Genomic DNA, 27,834 nt, shown 5'->3' with positions numbered 1-27,834 from the left:
ATGAGTCGATCATTGTTAATTATCACTGTTATCTGGATATTTAGCCTTAAACAAATTTAAATAAGAGCCAGGAGATTTACATTCTAGACTTGAGCACTCCATGTTGATGCTAATGAACGAGTGCTTCATTATCAGAGACCCTATCTTTCAGATGAGACATTAAACCATATCTGCAGCTCAGATAGACATAATAGATCACATGTTTTGAAGGTGAGTAAGGCAGTTGTACACAATGTCCTAACCAATATTTATCCCTAAGTAAACATTACTAGAACAGATTATATAGTCATTATCATGTTACTGTTGTAGGAATTTATTTTATACAAATTGGCTGCAGCATTGACCACACTCCAAGAAGAACTTCATTGTCTGAAAAGCGCTTTGGGACACCTTAAAAATGTGACAGGCACCATAGCAATGCAAATCTTTCTTCTTTTTAACACTAATCAGTTTTAGTTGTTGAGTTCAACAATTCTAAATTTGTCCTGAAACTTGATGTAGGTGTTGATGCAGTAAATCAGGAAGAACTATTTTCCATTACTCGCTAAGCCAACAGAAGTTGAGGTCAGGAGAAACACTTTTGTGCAGAGGGCCGGGTGACCCAATGGTTAGCACTGCTGCCTCACAGCGCCAGGGACCCTGGATGGATTCCCGGCTTGGGTTACTGTCCGTGTGGAGTTTGTACGTTCTCCCCGTGTCTGCATGGGTTTGCTCCGGTTTCCTCCCACAGACCAAAGATGTGCAGGTTAGGTTGATTGGACATGCTAAATTGCTCCTTCGTGTCAGGGGGACTAGCAGGGTAAATGCACGGGGATAGGATCTGGGTGGGATTATGGTCAATGCAGATTCAATGGGCTGAATGGCCTCCTTCTGCACTGTAGGATTCTATGATTCTATAACATGGAATGACCCATCCAAAACTGTGTTGGAGGCAGAATCTGTGATAGCTGCTAAAAAGGGAATTGGATAAATAATTACAAAAAGTTAAATGGATTTAAGCAAAGGGCACATTAATGGAACTAAGTGAATAACTCGTTTAAGGTGCACAAAGGATGAATGGAACTCCTTCTATGCTACAAAATTCAAAGATTTTATGAGTAGCATGCACCCTGATTGATAACTTTAAATACAAATCATTTTAAATACATCTAAGAACAATAAATGTAATATTAGTTCATTCAGTATCTTTGAGGTTTTTGTTTAAATAGCAGTCCATTTATCTTAAATTGCCACTGTTCATAATTCTGTGAAAGGTCGATTTTGATGGAAATGCCTATATAGAATTTATAAGGCTGCATATTTATAGAAATATAGAAAAACAGAAGATAGGAGCAGACGGAGGCCATTTGGCCCTTCGAGCCTGCTTCACCATTCATCACGATCATGGCTGATCGTCCAACTCAATAGTCTAATCCTGCTTTCTCCTCACAACCTTTGATCCCATTCGCCCCAAGTGCTATATCTAGCCGCCTCTTGAATACATTCAATGTTTTGGCATCAACTACTTCCTGTGATAATGAATTCCACAGGCTCACCACTCTTTGGGTGAAGAAATGTCTCCTCATCTCTGTCCTAAATGGTCTCCCCCAAGTCCTCAGACTGTGGCCCCTGGTTCTGGACTCCCCGACCATTTGAGAACATCCTCCCTGCATCTACCCTGTCTTAAGTCCTGGTAGAATGTTATAAGTCTCTACGAGATCCCCCCTCATTTGTCTGAACTCCAGTGAAAACAATCCTAACCCAATCAATCTCTCCTCATACATCAGTCCCGCCATCCCTGGAATCAGCCTGGTAAACAACTACAACTACAGTCTCACATTAAAAAGTGGAAACTAACAATAAAACTTTAACATTGTCCAGTAATAAATGGCTTACAATTTATTCAGAACATTATAATTGGGGGATATCAGTTTACAATAAAAGAGGGGAAAATGCAAAAATATGAAATATTATATTTATACAATAGTCAGAAAATGCTTTATGTCATATTCAGCTAAGCACAAAGTGGTAAGAAATGTAGTTACAATGCCAATTTCATTGTATAGCAATGATAACTGCCAGACTAAAGGTCAGTTTGCTGATTAATGTGTAACTGAGCTGTTTGCATTTGCTGTAGTATAAATTGACATTTAACACAAAGGACTGTGGACGAGCAAGGAAAAAGGTGAAGTACCAACAGCCTGCTTAATTTCAGGTAGGATTGACAATATTTTGAGAACTGCTGCCTCACAGCGCCAGCAACCTGGGTTCAATTCTGGCCTTGGGTCACTGTCTATGTGGAGTTTGCACGTTCTCCCCGTGTCTGCATGGATTTCCTCCGAGTGCTCTGGTTTCCTCCCACAGTCCAAAGATGTGCAAGTTAGGTGGATTGGCCATGCTAAATTCCTCCTTAGTGGGGTATACACTTTTAGTGGCGGGGATTGGGCCTGGGTGGGATTGTTGTCGGTGCAGGCTCAAATGGCCTCCTTCTGCACTGTAGAGATCCTATGATTACATGAACTCATCTTGCAGAGACCTATTAAGCATTCGTTATTGAGGTTTTGCAAAATGTACATGTGAGTCAAATGAGGGCTGCTCATTGTTGAACAATCTCAAAGTACCTCAATACAAGTTTGTTCTTTGTTCTGTAGGTTAAAGATGGAGAAGCTGATGCCCATTGCCTTGCTGCTGTTCACCGTGCTGTACAGTGGAATAGTCAGTGTTAATGGAAAACCTGTCGCACCAAATGAAAACATTCCAAGCCAACTCTCTGCATTGAAACTTGCAGCTGCAAACACAGAGTTTGCCCTGCGTCTCTACAGACAGATTGCCGCTCAGCCGAGCTCAGCTGCCAAGAATATCTTCTTTTCTCCATTAAGCATCTCTGCTGCACTCAGCATGCTGTCTTTGGGCGCGAGAGAGAACACGCGCGATCAGCTTCTACGGGTCCTCGGGTACAGCAACATGTCACAGAATGATGCAGCAGAAGTGCATGCGACATTCAAATTTCTCCTGCAAAAGCTAAGCAGAGAAGACAACGAACTAAATTTAACGATGGGGAGCTCCCTGCACATACAGCAGGGGTTTAATGTTAAGCAGAAATTTGTCGCGGATGCAAAGCAGTTTTACAAGTCAGAGGCAATAAATGTGAATTTCAAAGATACAGACAAAGCAAAAGAACAGATCAATACTTACGTGAGCAAGAAAACACACGGCGAAATTCAAGAATTTATCAAAAGCCTCGATGCCAGAACAGTGCTGCTGCTTCTCAATTATGTCTTGTTCCAAGGTAAACCCTCTTTTGTTAAGTTAAACAAATATTTAAGAGCCTTTGGATAATGGAAAGGTATAGCATCTTGAGTAAGACCATTTCTTAATGATGATTTCACATTAATGTTTTTGGGGAGCTGGGGTAAAGGGTTTGTAGGAATGCAGTCATTTGAGGATTGGTCACATACAGGAAAGTTAAGCTTTGATGAGGTATTAATTGGCAAAATCGTTTATTTACTTTGTTTAGGTGTCTAAAAGATTAATCTTCAGCAAATGATTTTTTTTTTTCAATCAAAGCTGGGTGTTGTTTTTAGTTTACTTGCTCCCAGAGTGAAAGTCTCACTGCGCACTAGCAAAATCCCTCTTCATTGTGCAACTTAAGGAAGCTTTTGTCTTAGCAATTTCTGTCATCTTGATGTTTCATCCCTCCCTTTCATCCTGTGTTCTTTCTCCTTCCCTCCATCTACTGCTTTCAGTTTGGGCGGCATGGTGGCACGGTGGTTAGCACTGCTGCCTCACAGCTCCAGGGACCCGGGTTCGATCCCCGGCTTGGGTCACTGTCTGTACGGAGTCTGCATGTTCTCCCCGTGTCTGTGTGGGTTTCCTCCCACAGTCCAAAGATGTGCGGGTTGGGTGGATTGGCCATGCTAAATTGCCCCTTGGTGTCAGGGGGCCTAGCTAGGATAAATGCATGGGGTTAGGGGAGTAGGGCCTGGATGGGATTGTGGGTGGTGCAGACTTGATGGGCCAAATGGCCTCCTTCTGCACTGTAGGGTTCTATGATCTCTGGCTTTTCTCCCTCTTTCACTTGTGTTCTGCTCCTCGCTCTGATCTTCTGTTTCTTTTTTACCTGTGTCACACAAGAAATAGAAGCAGGAGTGGCCTCCAGGCCTTTCAGGCCTGCCCCACATTCAATCCGATCATGGCTGATCAATGCCAGCCTCAACTCCTTTTCTGTGCCATTTCCCCATAACCCTCTGTTCCTCGATCTATCAAATATTTATCCACCTCGACTTTAAATACTTCTAATGATCCAGCCTCCACCATCCTTTGGGGCAGAGAATTCCAGAGATTCACCACCCTCTGCGAGAAGACATTTCTACACACCTCAGTTTTAAATGATGGGCCCTTTATCTTGTAGCTATGTCCCTTTGTTTGAGACTCTCCCACTCTCCTCTTGTGCTGCTCTGTCTTTGCCAATCTTTCTTTTCTCTCCTGTTACTCTGTCTCTGCTTTTATCTATTTTTTCTCTCCTCTGTTTTTCCTTTTTTTTGGTCTTTCTTTTCACTTAGATGGACGGGATGTGGCCAGATGCACCCCCCCCCCCCCCCCCCCCCCGCCTGAGGGGTGGGATCTGACCAGGGCAGGGTCTGTTCAGGACAGAGCCAGACCCGGTTTGGGGCGGGGGTGGGGGGGTGGGGGGGGGAGTCGATAGGAGGCGGGTGAATGGTGAGAGGACTTTGAATCGGGCTTCAAGCCTGCTAATTACATTCAAATTGGCAATTCTGTATAATAACCTGACGGGAACCTTATCAGGACCGGCGGTGAGGGACAGGTGAATGGCGAAAGGTTTGGCACCCCTCGGAATCCGTTGTAGACACAACGCCCCAGTCAGTGGGGCATTGTCAGGATTCCAACCAGCAGTGTCCCACCTCCCCCCCCCCGAGAGGAAAAATGGGACTATGGTTTAATGCTTCATTCAAGAGCCAGCATATCCAACAGTTTAACACTCTTTCAGTACTACACTTGAGTGTCAGTTTAGTGTTTGTACTTAAGGCACTGCAGTGAGACTTAAACCCCCAACCTTCCGATGCAAAGGCCCAAGTCCCAGCAATGAGCCATGGTTAACACCTCGGCAGTGCAATTGTTTGATATTTCACTAATGCAGCCAGTGTCATCCTGAAGAAACTTGAAGTAAGATAGGTGCAAGCAGAATCAAACATTTCTCAAACCCCCTCCTGATTAACATCAGCTAATATCCAGGATGCTTCAGCAGTCGCCTTTTGACTATTTAATGCTCTGCTCTCGTTGTTGGCTGAGTAAACCCCCGATTGCTAGTATCCCAGGTTTTATTATGTAAAAGATAAATGAGAATATTTCCAGTGAAAATATAAGAGGCACCTGTCAAAATGTTTTTTAAAAATGATATATAACAAAGAAACTGTGGGCGGAATTTTACACCAGTGGGATTTAATGGTCGAACTGATGTCAATGGACTGTGGAACAGCTCGCTGCATTTTACCCTCCACGACTGAGCTACAAAACTCCACTGAAACGTTCTCAATGGATACCTAAAGCAAAAGAGAGAGAACTTGCATCCCATAATCCCAGGAAGTGTCAAAGCAATTCACTGCCGATGAACAAAGCACTCAGTTTTAGAATGGCAAAAAATGGTAGGCCCAAATGCAAAGCATCCACCATATCCCACTTCCTCAGTGGATGGTTGGTGCTCTCATGACAAGGCCTGTGTGGAAACTATTACTCTTAAAATTCGAGGAGTTGTCATCTTCACAGATAAGCAACTAAGCAATTGATTATGTTTATCAACAGCAAAATAAATACACCTCTAATTCATTTTAAGTAATCCTGAATACAGTAGTTTTGTTATGAAATAGTTTTCAAATTTTCTGCTTTAAGTAGTACCTAACTAACTCAATTATCGAGGAATTGAGAACCAGGTACCAAAGTGTTTTTGTAACTAGCTGCATAGTTATTGGCTGAGCAAATCAATAAAAGGCCTGTTAGTCAATTCTCTACAACTTTTGGTTTAGGTTTGGTCTCTACCCCAACCACCACACCATCCAACATGCATCTCCCCCTCGCTCCCACCCGCCTACCCCAGCAACCTTGGAACATGTTCCTCTGGTCAAAAGCGAAGAGTACATTCTTCTAGATCTGCGCCACGGACTCTGCATGTTTCATAGCAGCCATGATACAGACCAAGGAACAGCCCACAGCCACTCGCCATCTCATTCACCCCAGGACTTTGACGAGGTGCCCGATGGTTCTGACCTCGATCAACACCACCGCACTGTTAAGAGGATCCAAATCAGTAGTGAAACGGAAACCAAGACACAGAGCTTTTCTTTATCCAGAGAGTTAGAGAGTTCATTGTCTTTGCTCAGTCATACAACCCTTCTCCCACACCTCCAGTGTCCCAGCTAGTCCTATTAATATGTGGGTGGCACGGTGACACGCCAGGGACCTGGGTTCAATTCTGGCCTCGGGTGACTGTGTGGAGTTTGCACGTTCTTCCCGTGTCTGCGTGGCTTTCTTTCGGATGATCCAGTTTCCTCCCACACTCCAAAGATGTACGGGTTAGGTGGAATAGCCGTGCTAAATTGACCCTTGTTTTCCCAGGATATGTGGGTTAGGGGGACTGGCGGAGTAAATATGTGGGGTTAAGGGGATAAGCCTGGGTAAGCTGCTCTGTTGGAGAGTTGGGTGCAGACTCAATGGGCTGAATGGCCTCCTTCTGCACTGTGAGGATTCTCTGTATTCAAAGTACTTAAGTACTCAAAGACCTTCACCTGTGTATCCTAACAATGTAATTAACATACAATTAACACACACTCCAGATGCCTTTTTGATGTTAGTTTATGTTACATATCGGGGCTGGAAATATTGGTTTGGGATCACATCTCCTGATGTTTCATGCATTTAATGGGAAAACCTGCTTCGCAAGGAATAATTTTGATCTGGTTTTTGCAAACATATCTACTGCCTAAGATCCTGTAATTGGCCATGAACTCTTTGTGACATTTCTATCGAGTTTACTTTCTTTTACTTCTGAGTGTTTGCAGCAAAATCCATGTCGACTGGAAGTGGCGAATAGTTCTACACCTGCGCTGGCTGAGGTTCAAATCCCTCTGCGGGTTTCTGGAAGCAAGCTGGTTAACGTCTTGATGTTCATTTCCAATCTTTCTTGGTGCCTTTGGGTACGTTAGAATGATTGTGACTATAAAGCAAACATCAATGTGTTGAACAGGATGATAATCATAGTGTGCAGGGGAGCAATGTGAACTTCTTTTTATTAGCATTCGAGAAGGGAAGAAATTTCTTGTTGAGAGATCTTGGCATGCGAGTGCACAGATCCCTAAAGGTAGCAGTGCAAGTAGATAAGGTTGTAAAGAAGGCATATGGAATGCTCTCCTTCATTGGCAGAGCTATGGAATACAAAAGTAGGGAGACACGGTGGCACAGTGGTTAGCACTGATGCTTCACAGCATCAGGGAGCCAGGTTGGATTCCCGGCTTGGGCCACTGTCTGTGCGGAATCTGCATGTTCTCCCCGTGTCTGTGTGGGTTTCCTCCGGGTGCTCCGGTTTCCTCCCACAGTCTGAAAGATGCACTGGTTAGGTGCATTGGCTGTGCTAAATTCTCCCTCAGTGTACCCGAACAGGCACCGGAGTGGGGCGACCAGGGGATTTTCACAGTAACTTCATTGCTGTGTTACTGTAAGCCTACTTGTGACATTAATAAATAAACTTTAATGATAGAACTGTATAAGACACTGGTGAGGCCACAACTGGAGTATTGTGTGCAGTTCAACATTTTTGATTTGATTTATTATTGTCACATGTATTAACATACAGTGAAAAGTATTGTTTCTTGCGTGCAAGACAAAACGTACCGTTCATAGAGAAGGAAATGAGAGAGTGCAGAATGTAATGTTACAGTCATAGCTAGTGTGTAGAGAAAGATCAACTTAATGCAAGGTAAGTCCATTTAAAAGTCTGACAGCAGCAGGGAAGAATCTGTTCTTGAGTCGGTTGGTACGTGACCTCAGACTTTTGTATCTTTTTCCCGAAGGAAGAAGGTGGAAGAGAGAATGTCCGGGGTGCGTGGAGTCCTTAATTATGCTGGCTGCTTTGCCGAGGCAGCGGGAAGTGTAGACCGAGTCAATGGATGGGAGGCTGGTTTGCATGATGGATTGGGCTACATTCACGACCTTTTGTAGTTTCTTGCGGTCTTGGGCAGAGCAGGAACCATACCAAGCTGTGATTTTGACATTACAGGAAGGATGTAATTGCTCTGGAGAGAGTGCAGAGAAGATTGACTCAAATCCTGCCAGGGTTGGAGAATTGTAGCTATGAGGAGAGATTAGAGGGGTTGGGGTTGTTTCCCTTGGACCAGAGAGGGCTGAGGGGTGACATGATTGAGATATACAAAATTGTGAGGGGGAGGGAGAGAGTAGAGAGGAGGAACCTGTTTCCCTTGGAAGAGGGTTCAAGCTAAGTGGCAGAAGGATTGGTGGGGATGTGAGGAAAAACTTTTTTATGTAGAGGGCGGCGCGTGTCTGGAATTTGCTGCCTGAATTGATGTTGGAGGGAGAAGCACTGAACTCATTTACAGAGTACCTGAATTTTCACCTTCAGTGCAGGAAGATGCAGGGCTATGGACCATGTGCAGGAAGATGCAGGGCTATGGACTATGTGCAGGAAGAGGCAGGGCTATGGACCATGTGCAGGAAGATGCAGGGCTATGGACTATGTGCAGGAAGAGGCAGGGCTATGGACCATGTGCAGGAAGATGCAGGGCTATGGACCATGTGCAGGAAGAGGCAGGGCTATGGACCATGTGCAGGAAGATGCAGGGCTATGGACTATGTGCAGGAAGAGGCAGGGCTATGGACCATGTGCAGGAAGATGCAGGGCTATGGACTATGTGCAGGAAGAGGCAGGGCTATGGACCATGTGCAGGAAGATGCAGGGCTATGGACCATGTGCAGGAAGAGGCAGGGCTATGGACCATGTGCAGGAAGATGCAGGGCTATGGACTATGTGCAGGAAGAGGCAGGGCTATGGACCATGTGCAGGAAGATGCAGGGCTATGGACCATGTGCAGGAAGAGGCAGGGCTATGGACCATGTGCAGGAAGAGGCAGGGCTATGGACCATGTGCAGGAAGATGCAGGGCTATGGACCATGTGCAGGAAGAGGCAGGGCTATGGACCATGTGCAGGAAGAGGCAGGGCTATGGACCATGTGCAGGAAGAGGCAGGGCTATGGACCATGTGCAGGAAGATGCAGGGCTATGGACCATGTGCAGGAAGAGGCAGGGCTATGGACCATGTGCTGTAAGATGCAGGGCTATGGACCATGTGCAGGAAGAGGCAGGGCTATGGACCATGTGCTGTAAGATGCAGGGCTATGGACCATGTGCAGGAAGAGGCAGGGCTATGGACCATGTGCAGGAAGAGGCAGGGCTATGGACCATGTGCAGGAAGAGGCAGGGCTATGGACCATGTGCAGGAAAAGGCAGGGCTATGGACCCTGTGCAGGAACATGGGATTAGAAAGGATGTCTTTGGGTCAGCATGGACTGGATGGGCCAAACGGCTTCTTTGCTGTATCATTTCTGTGGTTCTTTTGTTCACACAGGTCAGCAAGCGATCTAATTCTCTCTGATTCTCGTAGGCAGCTGGACGAAATCTTTTGATCCTCGGAATACTTACGAAGCCGACTTCCACGTCGATGACACAACAACAGTGAATGTTCAAATGATGGAGGAGACGGGGATGTATCACGCTGGTTATGACGACCAACTTTCCAGCGATGTGATCAGTGTTCCCTATAATGGGAATGCTTCCCTGGTGTTGATTCTACCAGCCCCAGGAAAATTAGCAGAAGTGGAACAAAATCTTACCGTTGGTCATTTTCAACACTTCTTTTATTCATTACGCCCTTGGTATGTTCATTCCATCAGTCAAATCAAGTTAAATGCAATTATTTTCTAGCTCTGAGCTGGCAGGTGATTTGCTCCATTCAACTTCACAAAAGCACAAAACATTCTCGTTTTTGCAACAAATTTCTAATCATCCACTTCCTTTTGATTGTAAGGCCTTAATTCCTTACCCCCCCCCTCAGACACTCATCCACTAATCTAATCTCCCTCCATCACTGGCACACCGTGGCTTCAGTGTGTATGATTTATAGCATGCACTGTTGCAACTTTCCAAAGCTTCTTTGGCAACACCTTCCAATCCCACCACCTCCAACCACAGAAGATTTTTTTTTAAAGTTTTTTATTTGTTAGTGTCACAAGTAGGCTTAAATTGAAGCCACCGTGAAAATCCCCTAGTCGCCACACTCCGGCGCCTGCTCGGTTACACTGAGGGAGAATTTAGCATGGCCAAGCACCTAACCAGCACGTCTTTCAGACTGTGGGAGGAAACCGGAACACCCGGAGGAAACCCACGCAGACACGGGGAGAACGTGCAGACTCCGCACAGACAGTGACCCAAGCTGGGAATCGAACCCGAGCCCCTGGCACTGTGAGGCAGCAGTGCAGATACATGGGAGCATCATTACCTCCATGTTCCCACCCAAATCACATACCATCCTAACTTCTATGTACAGTGCTGTTCTTTCATTGTTGGTGCTCAAAACAGTGAAGGTTTTGATTTATGAGCATTCTGAGAGCACATTCACTACCCAGGCACTCATGGGGGCAGGTAGGGATGGTTTGGAGTTTGGAGGGGGTAGGGGTCCAAAAAAGGGCCATAGCCACATTCTCATGAGCACTCAGGAATGGACAGTAAATACTTGTCTTGCCAGCAGTGCTCAAATCCCAGGAATATATATTTTTTTTTTTGAAAGAAGAATTCCTTTTGTGGTGTAATAGTTGAATGCCTAAAGGCGGAATTTTTCCACCTGCCATGGGAATCGTAGTGGGCAGGACACGGACCATGCAAAGGCACGTTGACCTCAGGCGGGATTTTCCGGTTTTGGGGCAAGGGCGGTTGGAAAATCCCGCCCTAAATCTCCATCCCCTCATGATCCTTTGAGGTTGCAATTTTATTTTTTGTATCATAAATCTGTCTCTCATTCATGCATGAAAAATGCAACAATTCCCAGAGCCTCCCTCCACTCCCCCATCCCCCCATTCCTTTCCTTTTGGTTCTTGTTCTCCCAGTAGTTCCAAAGTCTGAGCTTGTGAGTTGAGTACGCCTTACCAGAATAAGTCCAATTCATTCATAGGAAGCACGATTCCTCCAATACATCAAAGCAGCCTGAGGATGAGGAACAAGTGACCATTTACAGAAGTCCAGTCTGGCTGCTATCTTTAAGTTTCCGTGCTCAAGATAAACTGTGTTTTACTTAGAATCATAGAATCCCTACAGTGCAGAAGGAGGCCATTTGGCCCATCAAGTCTGCACCAACCACAATCCCACCTGTTATCTCCGTAACCCCGCATATTTACCCTGCTAGTCCCCCTGACACTAAGGGTCAATTTAGCATGGCCAATCAACCTAACCCACACATCTTAGGACCGTGGGAGGAAACCGGAGCACCCGGAGGAAACCCACGCAGACATGGGGAGAACGTGCGAACTCCACACAGACACTAACCCGAGGCCGGAATTGAAACTGGGTCCCTGGTTCAATTCCGGCCTCGCGTTGTGAAGCAGCAGTGCTAACCACTGTGCCACCATGCCGCCCTTGATAATTAATGCATATTAAATATGTATATACACAATGCAGACTTACCACCTTATCAGTTTATATTGTTGCTTTTTCATTTATGTGTTGGCAGAAAAAACAAAACTGAAAGACAACAAATTTAATAAGGAAGTGATGAGTGAAGTAATCCCTGTTGTGTTTGTAATAGTTTTGTAGGATTACATTTGCCAAAGATGTCGCTGAAGGAATCTTACACGCTTAACGAACTGCTGAAGTCAATGGGTATCACAGATGTGTTTTCCAATGATGCAAACCTTTCTGGAATATCTGAGAACGATCCTCTACAAGTATCTAAGGTAAAATACTGAAAAACCATCAATATTGAATGTTTCTTGCACGCTAACAAATAGAGACACCACCCACCAGTGCTAACCACTGTGCCACCATGCCACCCATGAAGCATAACCATTTTCACCTTGTTGGCCTGCGTAAACCTTGGTCCAAAACCAGGGACAATCCGTGATAACAATCTGCAATTGCTACAAGCAAACACATGGTCCATTGTCCCCTTGTATTGACATTGTCTTGTAATCTATGAAGCGACATAGGAATCCAGGCACCCAGCATCACTGACCCATTATTGAGGAAAGAATACCAACCTCCAGGACATGAAGATGGATCTCTGGGAGCACTCTGGACTGAAAGATGAACCTCTTCAGAAAGAAGATGGATTTTCAGGAACATTCTGAGTCTGGAAGTATGCAGATGCTCCCCTCACCCACTGCTGTGGTGTTCTGGGGTTCAGTGTTGCTGGACTCCTCCATCCCAACTCCAGAAGCAACCCCAGGAATTGTTCAGGTTGTATTCACTGGAGTTCAGAAGAATGGTTTGATTTGATTTGATTTGATTTATTATTGTCACATGTATTAACATACAGTGAAAAGTATTGTTTCTTGCACGCTATACAGACAAAGCATATCGTTCATAGAGGAGGAAACGAGAGAGTGCAGAATGTAGTGTTAGAGTCATAGCTAGGGTGTAGAGAAAGATCAACTTAATGCAAGGTAAGTCCATTTAAAAGTCTGACAGCAGCAGGGAAGAAGCTGTTCTTGAGTCGGTTGGTACGTGATCTCAGACTTTTGTATCTTTTTCCCGAAGGAAGAAGGTGGAAGAGAGAATGTCCGGGGTGTGTGGGGTCCTTAATTATGCTGGCAGCTTTGCTGAGGCAGCAGGAAGTGTAGACAGAGTGTAGACATCAATGGATGGGAGGCTGGTTTGCGTGATGGACTGGGCTACATTCACGACCTTTTGTAGTTCTTTGCGGTCTTGGGCAGAGCAGGAGCCATACCAAGCTATGATACAACCAGAAAGAATGCTTTCCATGATGCATCTGTAAAAGTTGGTGAGAGTCGTAGTTGACATGCCAAATTTCCTTAGTCTTCTGAGAAAGTAGAGGCGTTGGTGGGCTTTCTTAACTATAGTGTCGGGGGATATAACTATAGTGAGGGGGGATCTCTTAGAAACCTATAAAATTCTAACAGGGCTAGACAGGGTGAATACATAAAAGAATGTTCCCATGGTGGGGGTGTCCAGAACCAAGGATCATAGTCTGAGGATACAGGGTAGACCGTTTAAGTTTAAGTTCATTTATTAGTGTCACAAGTAGGCTTACATAAACACAGCAATGAAGTTACTGTGAAAATCCCCTAGTCGCCACACTCCCGCGCCTGTTTGGGTTCACTGAGGGAGAATTTAATATGGCCAATGCACCCTAACCAGCACATCTTTCAGACTTAGGACAGAGGACTTAGGTTTAGGACAGAGATGAGGAGAAATCTCTTCACCCAGAGAATGGTTAGCCTGTGGAATTCACTACCACACGAAGTAGATGAGGCCAAAACATTGTGGGCTGAATTTTCCCGTCCCACCCATCACAAGAATCTTGGCGAGCGGGACACGCATCAAGCAAATGTCCATTAACCTTGGGCATGAATTTCTGGCCTTGGGGAAGCGCGGTCAGAAAATCCCACCCTCTATGTTTCCAAGAAGCAGTTAGATATAGCACTTGGGGTGAAGAGGTGCAAAGGAAATGGGGAGAAGGCAGGATCAGGCTATTGAGTTGGATGATCAGCCATGATCATTATGAATGGCTAAGTAGGCTCGAAGGGCTGAATGGCCTCCTCCTGCTCCTATTTTCTACGTTTCTATGAGTTGTGACGCCTGCACACCACAACGTTCCTGGCGTGGTTTCAACCGGTGTGTTTTCCTGCTGGCATCGCGGAGGTTCAGGCATGGGTGGAAGGTCCCAGTTGGGTCCTCATTGGCGTCCCATTAGCCAGATGCCAATCAGTTTCATGCCAGCCTCCAGGAAGTTTCCCAAACTCCCATGGCGGGAACCAGCAGAAGATAACACAGGAAATTCACATCCACCAAATTCCACCCCACCCACCATTGAACATGGCAGCGGGACCATGGGAGAACTCTGCTCACTTGCCGGAATTTTACCAGCACACCTGCCCCGGAATGGGGGCAGGCGAGGCTCGCAGAACGGCATTCTTTATTGGCCTCAGATCTTACGAGCCTCAGGCGGGTGAGGCGGTAAAATTCCGGCAACTGTTTCTGTGCTGTACATACTATGTAATACTACGATTCAATTCACGGTGACACGGTGGTTAGCGCTGCTGCCTCACAGGGACCCGGGTTCGATTCACGTCTTCGGTCACTGTCAGTGTGAAGTTTGGGATTGTGGTCGGTGCAGACTCAATGGGCTGAATGGCCTCCTTCTGCACTGTAGGGATTCAATGGATTCTATGATTCAATTCATGAGAGGCCTTTTCACATCTCAGGAATATTGTTTTTAAATTACCGGATTTTCTAGTTGCTGGATTATAAAGACTGGTGTGAAAAGGGCGCATGAAACTTTAAAAATGCAAGCTGCTTCTATTAATCAGATTTCATGGTTCCTTGTTCTTATAGGTGACACATGAGGCAGTGCTGAAGGTCGATGAAAAGGGGACAAAAGCTACAGCAGTTACGGGAGTTGAAATTACCCTAACGTCAGCAGTTTTTAACCCTGAATATATATTTAATAGACCTTTCCTCCTACTAATTGTTGACCACAATATCGTTAGTGTCTTGTTTGCAGGGAGAGTAATGAATCCCACTGTTTGATGCGGCAAGCAATTAATTGACAAAAATTACATCTCCATAAATGGGAACCAATGAAGTTACTTTCAACAGCTGTTAACATAGAGTTTGAAGATTAGTCTTCATAATAAGTTAGTGAATTTTCTTTACTGTATGCCCAGCCTTTTATGAAGTCAGATAAAGCTGTCTTTGATAATAATGAATGCATCAAATTTATTTCAAATGTAGACTTATTGTTGTCCCTGCTTGGCCTAACTCACCTTGAATTACTTCCATTAAAATAGAAAATGCATTCTGAAGTTTCCAGTGTTGTTTGCAGTTTGTTTTACTGTATTGTTCTTCGTGAACCAGTGTCTGGTTAGCATTCTGCTTTTGTTTTGTTGGGTGACTGAAGGACTGGAAGAACTAATCACAATTTTCATAGAATCCCTACAATCCAAAAGGAGGCCATTCGGCCACTCCACACTGCACAAACCACACTCTCACCCAGGCCAGAACCCCACGTATTTGCCCTCCTAATCCCCATGACAGTAGGGTCAATTTAGCATGGCCAATCCACCTAAACCGCACATCTTTGGAGTGTGGGAGGAAACCGGAACACCTGGAGGAAACCCACGCAGGCACGGGGAGAATGTGCAAACTCCACACAGAGAGTGACCCAAGCTGGGAATTGAACCTGGATCCCTGGCACTGCGAGGGCACAGTGCTAACCACTGTGCCACCGTGCCGCCCATCCTTTCAACAGGATGATAGCCTATCCAGGCTGCAGAATCACACCTTTTCACACACAATGGGCGGGACTTTACAGCCTCGCTCGTCCCGAAACCCGCCCGAGGTCAACAGACCTTTCCATTGTCCACCCCTCGCCCGCTCCCATTCCCATGGCGGGCGGGACGGTAAAATTCTGGCCAATGATATTGCACTTCTGTAAATCATTAACGAAAAGGACCTATCCATTGAAAGGAATGACCACAGAAACATGGGATAGCAAGTACAGAAATGGCCAGTATCATTGGGTTGTGTGCTTATGAGCAGATGCAGGAATGTCACGCCTTTTTTGACAAAGGCAGCGAATGTAGAGATAAAGCAATTGCAAATTGCTCCACAGATACTCTCAGACCTGTTGAGATTTTCCAGCATTTTCTGTTTATGCAGCAAATTAAATGTTGTTACTTCAAAAAAAAAAGGGATGACAGTTACAGTGGCTTCTTTTGAAACCTATTATATGCTCAATGATAGCAAGAATCTCATGGTGAATAAGGTGTTCCTCAGTGGCTTTCATAATTGAAGTTGAACACCACTTAGTGTCTCTGAACTGAACATAACATTGCTCTCTCTGTGCCTTGCTGTGCTTTCTTTACATGTACTGATCAGCCAGCTATAAGAATGAATGCTAAATGTAAGCAATTGATTTAACACCAAGGAGCATTGCTCACAACTGATATTATAAAAATCCAAATCAATTCTTAAAATCAGATACAGGACGGGATTCCCCAACCTTGCCTGTGGCTGGGATTCTCTGGTCCCTCTGCAGTGAATGGAGATTTGGCTGAGTGCCAGATTCTCCATTCTCGCTGGCAGCCGTGGCGGGGTGTCCGACATCGGAAATTCCAGCCGCTAAATGTAGAGTAAAGGGTTAATGCTTTGATGAGAGCATACTGAGCATGTGCAAAAGAAGCTATGTCACAGCAATGTCTCCCACTCAGAGGGCAGCTCTGGCTTTCAGTTACCTTTATTTTATAGATTCGCTACAATGCGGACCATTTGGCACACCGGGTTTGCACCGGCAACAATCCACCCAGGCCCTATCCCTGCAACGTACTTACCCCTACTAGTCCCCCTGACACTAAGGGCCAATTTAGCATAGCCAATCCACCTAACCTGCACATCTTTGGACTGTGGGTGGAAACCAGAGCACCCAGTGGAAACCCACACAGACACGGGGAGAATGTGCAAACGCCACACATACAGTCAGCCAAGGTTGGAATTGAACCTGGGTCCCTGACGCTGTGAGGCAGCAGTGCTAGCCACCGTGTCAGCCCATTTAATCTTTGTAAATCATTAACATGTAAATAAATATCCTTTGATCAAAGACCATTGCCACCAGCAAGATCTCTTCCAGAATAAGAAGCTAACAAATCCTAAGACAAACCCAGGATAACAGACTAAACATCAAGTCAAAATGAACTTGAAGTCAAGAAAGAAGAAATACTTAATGCTCAGAATCTTTGGGATCTAGATTGAAGTTTTGGGTACTGTTAGCTACAAGTGATATATTCACCAGAATCGTGGCAGCTATACAGAAAGAGGTATAAGATCCTATTCTTACAATTAAATTCTCAATGTTCTCTGATAAGCTACACACTTTCTAATTCAATAATTCATAAATTTAAGATATCAATAATTAGTCACAATGACCCAATTTATACACATCTTAAAATCATCAGAAATGCTGACCCCATGCCCAGCACCTTCAGCTAGTCGGGTGGCATGGTGGCACAGTGGTTAGCACTGGTGCCTCACAGCGCTTAGCACTGGTACCTCAGAGGGCCAGGGACCCGGGGTCGATTCCCGGCTTGGGTCACTGTCTGCGCGGAGTTTGCATATTCTCTCCATGTCTGCATGGGTTTCGCCCCACAGTCTAAAAAACGTGCTGGTTAGGTGAATTGGCCATGCTAAATTCTCCCTCAGTGTACCTGAACAGGTGTCGGTGTGTGGCAACTGGGGGATTTTCACAGTAACTTCATTACAGTGTTAATGTAAGCCTACTTGTGACACTAATAAATGAACTAAAACTTTATTAAGTTGTGGAGAATTTCTGTGTTTGCAATTTTTCCACGACAGAATCAAATTACATTCATATCTTTTTGGGGACGGGGGTATTACAGTCTGACAAATTGGATTGTTTCCATATAATTTCCACATTGCCTGTTTCTCTAACTTGGGCAAAATTTAAGAACTTACTGACCATCCCTCTTGCCAATTTAGCAACTCTTAATTGTAATGAAGAAAAATGACACCAGAGATAGAAATCACCTAGAGAGCAAATGTCCATCACCATCACCTTCTCAACGACACTGGGTGGACATTGGCATCAAAAACCAAATCCCCAAAATAATTGTTTTTGTTAAATCTAAAGCAAACGGTTAGATTTATGTAATGTCTTATCACACCTCCAAAGGAACTCAAGCTTAATGGCTCCAATTGCTTTCACAATGGTAGGTTCTCAAAGGTTACCAATGTTAATGGGAACCATAGCAACAGAACAGTTCAGGATGTCCTTAGAGGATGCAAATGGAATCATTTTCCTTAATGTGCACCTGATGAAGGGATTTTTTGACATCGTAAAGACCTCTATGTTCTCCTCTTTTGTCGGGCCTGTCAAATGTCCTGAAACAATTAGCCCACTCGGGGTAATTCGTTGCAATATTAATTTGAAACAAAGCCCGGATATTAATTTGTAGTTTGTTCTGGGTGGTTGTTCAGAGAGTGGGATTGTGTAGGGGTAACGCGCAAGGTATCAGTGCGTTGGAATCTGCAACCCCAGCTCCGATTGAAGTAAGACATTCCCACTTCAAGCTCTGTGTGGAGTTTGCACATTCTCCCCGTGTCTGTGTGGGTTTCCTCTGGGCGCTCGAGTTTCTTCCCACAGTCCAAAGATGTGAGGGTTAGGTTAATTGGCCATGCTCAATTACCCTTAGTGCCAGGGGATTAGCAGGGTAAATACGAGGGCTTATGGGAATAGGGTCTGGGTGGGATTGTGGTCGGTGCAGACTCGATGGGCTGAGTGGCCTCCTTCTGCATTGTAGAATTCTATGTCTATGAAACTAGCACAAAGTGCACCCGCATGATCTGATATCAGCTCTTTTGTAAGGGACAATGTACAAATTAATGGATTTACAAAGAGCTGGGCAGTACCAGATTTATTTATTTTCTTACATTAACATTGCAATGAAGTTGCTGTGAAAATCCCTTAGTCGCCACACTCCGGCGCCTGTCCGGGTACACTGAGGGAGAATTTAGCATGGCCAATGCATCTAACCTGCACGTATTTCAGACTGTGGGAGGAAACCAGAGTATCCGGAGGAAACCCACGCAGACGCAGGGAGAACGTGCAGACTCTGCACAGACAGTGACCCAAGCCGGGAATCGAACCCGGGTCCCTGGCGCTCTGAGGCAGCAGTGCTAACCACTGGGCCACCAGTGGATTGGAATCCGCAAGCCCAGCTCAGATTGAATACATTCCCACCTCAAGGTTTCACGTCTATGAAACTAGCACGAAGTAAGGGACAATGTATGAATGAATGTACGTTAAGGTTGGGCAGTCTAAGGCTTATATCTTTGGAGTGTAGGAGACTGAGGGGTGATCTTATAGAGGTGTACAAGATCATGAGAGGCATGGATAAGATGAATGCACTCAGTCTGTTTCCCAGTGTTGAGGAATTAAGAACAAGAGGGCATAGGTTTAAGTTAGGAGGGGAAAGAATTAATGGGAACCTGAGGAACAACTTCTTAACACAAAGGATGGTATGTATGTAGAATGAGCTGTCGGAGAAAGTGTTGAGGCAGGGATATTGACAACATTTAAAAGGCATTTGGACAGATACATGGATAAGAAAGGTTTAGAGGGATATGGGCCAAATGGAGGCAAATGGGGTTAGCTTAGATGGGCATTTTGGTTGGCGTGGACCAGTTTGGGCCAAAGGGCCTGTCTCCATGCTGTAGATTCTTTGATTCTATGATTAAGCAGGGCGGCACCTAGATTTGCAGTAATCGAGGGCTAGATATCGACCGGGAAACAGGGGTTAACTCCTCATGCTCATCTTCTAAATATTGGCATGGGATCTTCCACATCGGGCAGCCAGGGCCTCAGTTTAACCTCATCAGTAAGGCAACACCTCTCACAATGCAGCGTTGCATTGGGGGGTCGGTTTAGATAAAGTTAAAGTTAATTTATTAGTCACAAGTAAGGCTTACATTAACACTGCAATGAAGTTACTGTGAAATTCCCCTAGTCGCCGCAGTCCTGTGCCTGTTCGAGTCCATGCACCTAACCATCACGTTTTTCGGACTGTGGGAGAAAACCAGAGCACCCGGAGGGGACCCACGCAGACAACGTGCAAACTCCACACAGACAGTGACCCAAGCCAGGAATCGAACCTGGGTCCCTGGTGCTGTGAAGCAGCAGTGCTAACCACTGTGCTACCCGCTACTGTCTCCTACAAATAGCCTACTAATTCACAGGCAAGACTGCTACAATCTGAGCCGGAGCTGTCACATCAGTGTGAATTTCTAGTAATACAGTGAGACTATCATCAGACCACCAATAAAATCCTTTGCTATAATTAAAAGTAATAAAGCCATAACTGTTGTCAGTTTACAGTAGAACTATTGAATCAAGGAAGGTTCCACAGGATTGTTATTATGGGCAGAAAGGGGATAAAAGCTTCCTAGGTGGTGAAGTGCTGTGCATCTGGAGTGGTTGCTTGCAATTCCTCTGTGATAACCCCTAGGACTTGCACGGGGAGTCACTGATTGACCTCCCTGTAGGACTCATTGAATATGAGCTCCCTGAGGATTGGTAATTAACCATCCAGGTGGAGCTCGTATACTGAGTCCTGTATAAAGCAGGCCCCTGAGCGGGTCCATTATTCCATTGTCCCTGTTGGGACCGGTTGTGTTCACCACAGGCTTGTGGTTTTTGCTTCACTTTGTTTTGTGCAATAAAGCACTGTTCCTTTACAGCCGCTTCCTGGAGTGATTATATCCTCCTAACAGATTTCCGACCAGAAAAGATACAAGAGGCTGAGGCAGCGTTTAATCAAGTGACTCTGAGGAATGAGAAAATCATATTTTCCCTCTAGTTGGGACTGGTGTATCACAAGGTTCGATCACAATGCCAAGAGGCAAGAGCTGAAGCCCGTAAATCCTCGGCTGTATTGCCTCCGGTACCGTTCAGTGTCTCCCAATAATGGCTGGTTGAATTTTTAGGGCTTCCTGATAGGTAGACCTGGGCCAGCCAGCCTGGGAAATGGCCGCTTGCTGTTGCTGTTGTGTCACTTCCATTCCATTGGGGCTCTCAAATTGGCCATTTGGAGATGGTGCACAGCTGACCAAATAAAGAACACCAACAGGCATCCATTGCTCATTTTCGATTGAACTGGGCACAGGCTGCAAGGTGGACAATGCCCACTCTACCCAAGTATTAGCTGCTGGTTAGGCTGAAGAGGAAACAGGTAGGTTTGGCTTGACTTTAGTGGGGCTAGGAGGAGCAGGATTGTCCCTCCATGCTTCACAGAACCAGTTGTTTCCAATCTGACTCGCAGTTGTTCCAAAGGTCTGGGACCCTCAGACCAACCTTCTTCTGGTCCAGAGAGCTTCTGCACTGAAAGATACAGCCATTAACCTGAAGCAGCAGCCCTACAATCCTCTCTCCATGGGCGGCACGGTGGCACAATGGTAAGCACCGCTGCCTCACAGCGCCAGGGACTTGGCTTCAATTCCCGGCTTGGGTCACTGTCTGTGTGGAGTTTGCGCGTTCTCCCCGTGTCTGCATGGGTTTCCTCCGGGTGCTCCGGTTTCCTCCCACAGTCTAAAAGACATGTTGGTTAGGTGGATTGGCCGTGCTAAATTCTCCCTCAGTGTACCCGAAAGGGCGCCGGAGTGTGGCGACTAGGGGATTTTCATGGTGGCTTTGTTCTAAGCCGACTTGTGACATTAATAAATAAAAAACTTTTAAAAATATCTTCAGTGTGGTGGAGGTGGCGGGGTTGGAAGTTGCTGCCAAAGAAGCTTTGGAAAGTTGGCTGGTTTGCATGATGGACTGAGCTATGTTCACAACCCTTTGTAGTTTCTTGGGCAAAGCAGGAGCCATACCAGAAAGGATGCTTCCTATGGTGCACCCCACCGACAGCTCACAGATCCCCTCCTCTGCCTGCTTAGGCCGGAGTCCTGAATTGGACCAGAGGCAGCCTCTCGGCAGCCGGCCTCCACTCCGTCACCCCAGCACAGACTCCCAGGGATGAAATGGCCACAGCTATGGCTACAAGTGAGCTTTCAGTTTTTATAGTGCTGCGGACCTTGGGGTCTCCCACCTACCTCAGTAACATCCTCCTCTACCGGTGGGTTTACTGGCTGCACGTCACGGCAGACCCCCCTGAGTGAGCTTCCCGCTTCCCTGGTCTGCCTGCTGTCTTGAATTGAGCAGGACTCCCAGAAGCAACTTTGACTGGGAAGATGCCCCGTCAAGGCCAGTTTGGATTCCTGACCTGGAATTGAAGCCAACACAGCTCTGCAATCCAAAAAGGAAAACCTAGCCACCTGTGTTTAGGCATTTAGGCTATTTTGGGTACATCTCCAAATGTTTGCCACTAAACCCAAATCAATACATTTTTGTACATTTAAGTGCATTATCATATGAAGTGGAATTTTGAGCTATTGGAGAAATTAGGCAAATTGGTTCCCATTCATTTCCATTGACTCCTAGTATGTTAAGTATATAGTACAGAACAAAAGCAGTTTATATATTACATAGACATCATCCTCTAAATTCTTACACATAGAACATAGAATCCCTACAATGCAGAAGGAGGCCATTCGGCCCATCGAGTCTGCACTGACAACAATCCCACCCCAGGCCCTATCCCCACAATCCCACACATTTACCCCATGAATCCTTCTAACCTACACATCCCAGGTCACTTTGGGCAATTTATCATGGCCAATCCACCTAACCCGCACATCTTTGAACTGTGGGAGGAAACCAGAGCACCTGGAGGAAACCCACGCAGACACGGGGAGAATGTGCAAACTCCACACAGACAGTGACCCAAGCCAGGAATTGAACCCGGGCCCCTGGAGCTGTGAGGCAGCAGTGCTAACCACTCTGCCACTATGCCACCCAACTGTACATAACTATACGTAACTGTATACCTTTTATGAAACATAATATAGAATTAATCTAAAAATGAGTTCATTCTAATTGAAGTGTCCAGCTTTGTACTTCACACACACAATGAACCCTTAACCAGATTAATAGCTTTATTGTTTGCCTGGGAAATACTAATCTGTTTATCTAAGTGGGTCACTTTAACACCTTATTATTTTAGCTGGTGAAAATGTTACTCGTTACTTCTTCAAGCGTGACTGCACTACTCCAGAATCTCCACCACAATTTCACAATTCCAAACAAGCTAATATTTCCCAGCTCTGCTCAAAAGGGTCTGGCTGGCCAATGGCATTCAAAAATTAACCGGTTAACAGGAATTAACTTTATTATTTGTTTCACTAATTCATGGAAGAATTAGAGATTTTTTTTTGCTTAGCTTAGTTTCAAGTCTATTTGTGTCACAAGTAGGCTTACATTCACACTGCAATGAAGTTATTGTGAAAATCCCCTTGTCACCACACTCTGGCACCTGTTCGGGCACACTGAGGGAAAATATAGCATGACCAATGCCCCTAGCTTACTGGTCTATAATTCCTTGTTTTCTCTCTATCTCCCTTTTTGAGTATTGGAGTGACATTGTAGAACATAGAACATTACAGCGCAGTACAGGCCCTTCGGCCCTCGATGTTGCGCCGACCTGTGACACCAATCTAAAGCCCATCTAACCTACACTATTCCAATATCATCCATATGTTTATCCAATGACCATTTAACTGCCCTTAATGTTGGCGAGTCCACTACTGTTGCAGGCAGGGCATTCCATGCCCTTACTACTCTCTGAGTAATGAACCTACCTCTGACATCTGTCCTATATCTATCACCCCTCAATTTAAAGCTATGTCCCCTCGTGCTAGCCATCACCATCCGAGGAAAAAGGCTCTCACTGTCCACCCTGTCTAATCTTCTGATCATCTTGTATGCCTCTATTAAGTCACCTCTTAACCTTCTTCTCTCTAACGAAAACAGCCTCAAGTCCCTCAGCCTTTCCTCATAAGACCTTCCCAACATACCAGGCAACATCCTGTTAAATCTCCTCTGCACCCTTTCCAATGCTTCCACATCCTTCCTATAATGCGGCGACCAGAACTGTACGCAATACTCCAAGTGTGGCCACACCAGAGTTTTGTACAGCTGCAAGATAACCTCATGGCTCCGAAACTCAATCCCTCTACCAATAAAAGCTAACAACCCTATCAACCTGGGTGCCAACTTTCAGGGATCTATGCACATGGACACCGAGATCTCTCAGCTCATCCACACTACCAAGTATCTTACCGTTAGCCCAGTACTCTGTATTCCTGTTACTCCTTCCAAAGTGAATCACCTCACACTTTTCCGCATTAAACTCCATTTGCCACCTCTCAACCCAGCTCTGCAGGTTATCTATGTCCCTCTGTAACCTGCAACATCCTTCCGCACTGTCCACAACTCCACCGACTTTAGTGTCATCCGCAAATTTACTAACCCATCCTTCTACGCCCTCATCCAGGTCATTTATAAAAACGACAAACAGCAGTGGCCCCAAAACAGATCTTTGCGGTATACCACTAGTAACTGAACTCCAGGATGAATATTTTCCATCAACCACCACCCTCTGTCTTCTTACAGCTAGCTAATTTCTGATCCAAACCGCTAAATCACCCTCAATCCCATGCGTCCTTATTTTCTGCAATAGCTTACCGTGGGGAACCTTATCAAACGCTTTACTGAAATCCATATACACCACATCAACTGCTTTACCCTCATCCACCTCTTTAGTCACCTTCTCAAAGAACTCAATAAGGTTTGTGAGGCACGACCTACCCTTCACAAAACCGTGTTGACTATCCCTAATCAAATTATTCCTTTCTAGATGATTATAAATCCTATCTCTTATAATCCTTTCCAAAACTTTGCCCACAACAGAAGTAAGGCTCACTAGTCTATAATTACCAGGGTTGTCTCTACTCCCCTTCTTGAACAAGGAGACAACATTTGCTATCCTCCAGTCTTCTGGCACTATTCCTGTAGACAATGATGACATAAAGATCAAAGCCAAAGGCACTGCAATCTCCTCCCTAGCCTCCCAGAGAATCCTAGGATAAATCCCATCCGGCCCAGGGGACTTATCTATTTTCACACTTTCCAGAATTGCTAACACCTCCTCCTTATGAACCTCAATCCCATCTATTCCAATAGCCTGTATCTCAGTATTCTCCTCGACAACATTGTCTTTTTCCTGTGTGAATACTGACGAAAAATCTTCATTTAGTGCCTCTCCTACCTCTTCGGACTCCACGCACAACTTCCCACTACTGTCCTTGACTGGCCCTAATCTTACCCTAATCATTCTTTTATTCCTGACATACCTATAGAATTAGTGACCCTCCAATCTGCAGGGACTGTTCCACAGTCTATAGAATCCTGGAAGATGACCACCAATGCATCCACTATTTCTAGGGCCGCTTCCTTAAGTACTCTGGGAGTAGATGATCAGAATGAGAGGGGTGAAGAAACTAACATGGCTGCTATCACCTATGGCCGCTATCACAGCAGTTCCCAATGAGGTTGGGTATGAGCTGAAATGGAAATTCTGAAGTCAAGGGAAAGGGGGAAAAGCCTTTGCGGGGTGAAGTGAGTCAAAGAACAGTTCAGTATCACATTCAACTTGTAATTCATTGAGGTGGGAGGCAGGGAGGAATGAGTAAAGGGATGAAACCCTGATTTTTGCTGAGGACTAATCGTTTGGGGTCAGAGAGATGGAAATCAGGGGGGATAGTGTGGTAAACCACTGTTAAACTTATTGCCTGTGTGTGTGTGTGTGACATGCCTGGACATGCCCCTGCCGGCCCTGCCTGAGACTCCTCCCCCCTGGTCCAGGTATAAAGGTGGCTGCTCCCCACCCCCTGCCTCAGTCTCTGGACCAGTTCATCGGTACGGGTGTGCTCCAAGTCTTTTGCAAATCAAAGCCTATTTGTTCTTGCATACAAACTAGTCTTTGCTTGATTGATAGTGAAGATACAAAGTGAAAAGGAATGAGATCGGAAAGAGGGCTGAACTCAAAACAAAGCAAAGGGAACGGGAGAATCAGGGGAGGCATTGTTATCCGAATGTCTTTGAAGAATGTGGTCCTTCCACCTGAAAGGAAGAGAAAGATTTTTGCACAACGTCGAATGAAGCATGGGCAGCACGGTGGCACAGTGGTTAGCACTACTCCCTCACAGCCCCAGGGACCCAGGTTCAATTCTGGCCTTGGGTCACTGCCTGTGTGGTACCTTATTGAAGGCCTTTTGAAAATCCAGATAGATTACATCTACTGTACGTTCTCCCCGTGTCTGTGTGGGATTCCTCCGGGTGCTTCCTCCCATGCAGGGGATTAGCAGGTTAAATATGTGGGCTTGGGGAGATAAGGCCTGGGTGGGATTGTTGTCGGTGCAGGCTCAATGGACTGAATGGCCTCCTTCTGCACTGCAGGGATTCTAAAGGAGGAAAGGGAACTGAAGACGGGGATGACTCTGAAATAAAGTGTGCTGGTGATGCTGAGGAGAAAGGGCAGATGGTCATGGAAAGCTATCTCTCATGAGGCAACGTGAGCAGTGACCAGAATAGCACTGAGTATTACAGAGATACTAATGATCATTTGCAGAGGAAGGTGGAAGTCAGAATGGAATCACATGGAATGGGTTGGAGCCGAGCCTGTTGCTGTCAAATAGAGTTTTAGAAACAGATTAACAAACCCAAGAAGGCAGACAGATAGCAATGAAAACATTATAAAGATGCTTCATAATTCATTCAAAAAAGGAATAATGCCAGAGGACTAGCAGATAGCTAATATAATTCTTGCACTTAAGAAGGAGACAGAACATGCCTCAGGGATTATAGATCAGTCAGTTTACCATCAGTGGTAGGAAAAATGATGGAGTCCCTATTAAAGGAAAGAATAGAAACAAAAAACATAATAATAAATAGTCAGTGTGGATTACAAAAGTGAAAGTCTTGCTTGATCAATAAAGGAGGTAATAGAGAGAGTAGATACTGGTAATACAATAGATGTAATCTATCTGGATTTTCAAAGGGCCTTCAATAAGGTGCCCCATAACAGACTAATGAAAACGGTCAAAGAATGGGGATTCAGCGAGTACGTGGCAGAATGAATTGGTAACAGGTTTCAAGACAAAAACAGAGTGGAAATAATGAGTAATTAGTGACAGAGGGTGCGAAGTGGTGTTCCATAAGGATGAGCGCTGGGACCACTGTTGTTCAAATTTACGTTAACGATGTTCGCTTTGGAATCAAAAACAGAATTCCTAAATTTGCTGGGATAATATGTCCAAGTATGACTCTCCTTTCTCACATATATTTCATCCCCTGCTTTCCTGCAAGTGGAAAACAATCTGCATTTGTTGTAAAATCGCCTGCCAATTCAGTATCGGGTGCTGCCGAGTGGGGCGGCACGGAGGCATAGTGGTTAGCACTGCTGCCTCACAGAGCCAGGGATCCGGGTTCGATTCTGGCCTCAGGTCACTGTCTGTGTGGAGTCTGCACATTCTCCACATGTCTGCATGGCTTTCCTCCGGGTGCTCCAGTTTCCTCCGACAATCCAAAGATGTGCGGGTTCGGTGCATTGGCCATGCTAAATTGCCCCTAGAGGGGTTAGCGGGGTAAATATGTGGGGTTACGGGGATAGGGGGCCTGGGTAGGATTGTTGTCGGTGCAGACTCGATGGGCCAAATGGCTTCCTCCTGCACTGTAGGGATTCTGTGCTAATTATAGGTTGTGCATCCAGATAAATAAAAGGCTTAAAAGATGAATAGCGCCAGAGATCGCGAAAGCATAGCCACTCCAGCACTTACATCATGTGACCCCCAATGTTTTGTCTCATGCTGGAAGATATTAAGCACTGAGGATGTTTCCCAAACGGATAATTGGCTAAACCCTGACCAGGAAGCTTCTATATGAATAGAAAAATTTAGGAAGTGTGGTAAAGTTAGTTAAGAAGACATACGACAAACTGAGCGCAGGAATAATTCCTGAATGGCTTCAAACATGAAATTTGCATTCTCAGTTTGTAGCATGGGCGGCATGGTGGCACAGTGGTTAGCACTGCTGC

At 45.4% G+C, this 27,834-nt stretch overlaps 1 protein-coding gene across 1 annotated transcript in view; it reads left to right on the top strand.

Moving 5' to 3' along the window:
• Positions 1-2,112: 2,112 nt before the first annotated feature.
• The window catches only part of LOC144506771 (uncharacterized), a 68,813-nt gene continuing 43,091 nt past the window's right edge, over positions 2,113-27,834 (top strand). The window contains exons 1-5 of the mRNA XM_078233129.1: positions 2,113-2,194; positions 2,631-3,268; positions 9,666-9,936; positions 11,859-12,006; positions 14,627-14,820. Coding sequence (XP_078089255.1) covers positions 2,638-3,268; positions 9,666-9,936; positions 11,859-12,006; positions 14,627-14,820 — 1,244 coding nt within the window. The 5' untranslated portion in view covers positions 2,113-2,194; positions 2,631-2,637. The remainder of the gene's footprint in view (positions 2,195-2,630; positions 3,269-9,665; positions 9,937-11,858; positions 12,007-14,626; positions 14,821-27,834) is intronic.

The sequence above is a fragment of the Mustelus asterias genome, chromosome 18, assembly GCF_964213995.1.
Source record: "Mustelus asterias chromosome 18, sMusAst1.hap1.1, whole genome shotgun sequence".
Taxonomy (NCBI): Eukaryota; Metazoa; Chordata; class Chondrichthyes; order Carcharhiniformes; family Triakidae; genus Mustelus; species Mustelus asterias.
This window is presented reverse-complemented; position numbering and strand designations above follow the sequence as displayed.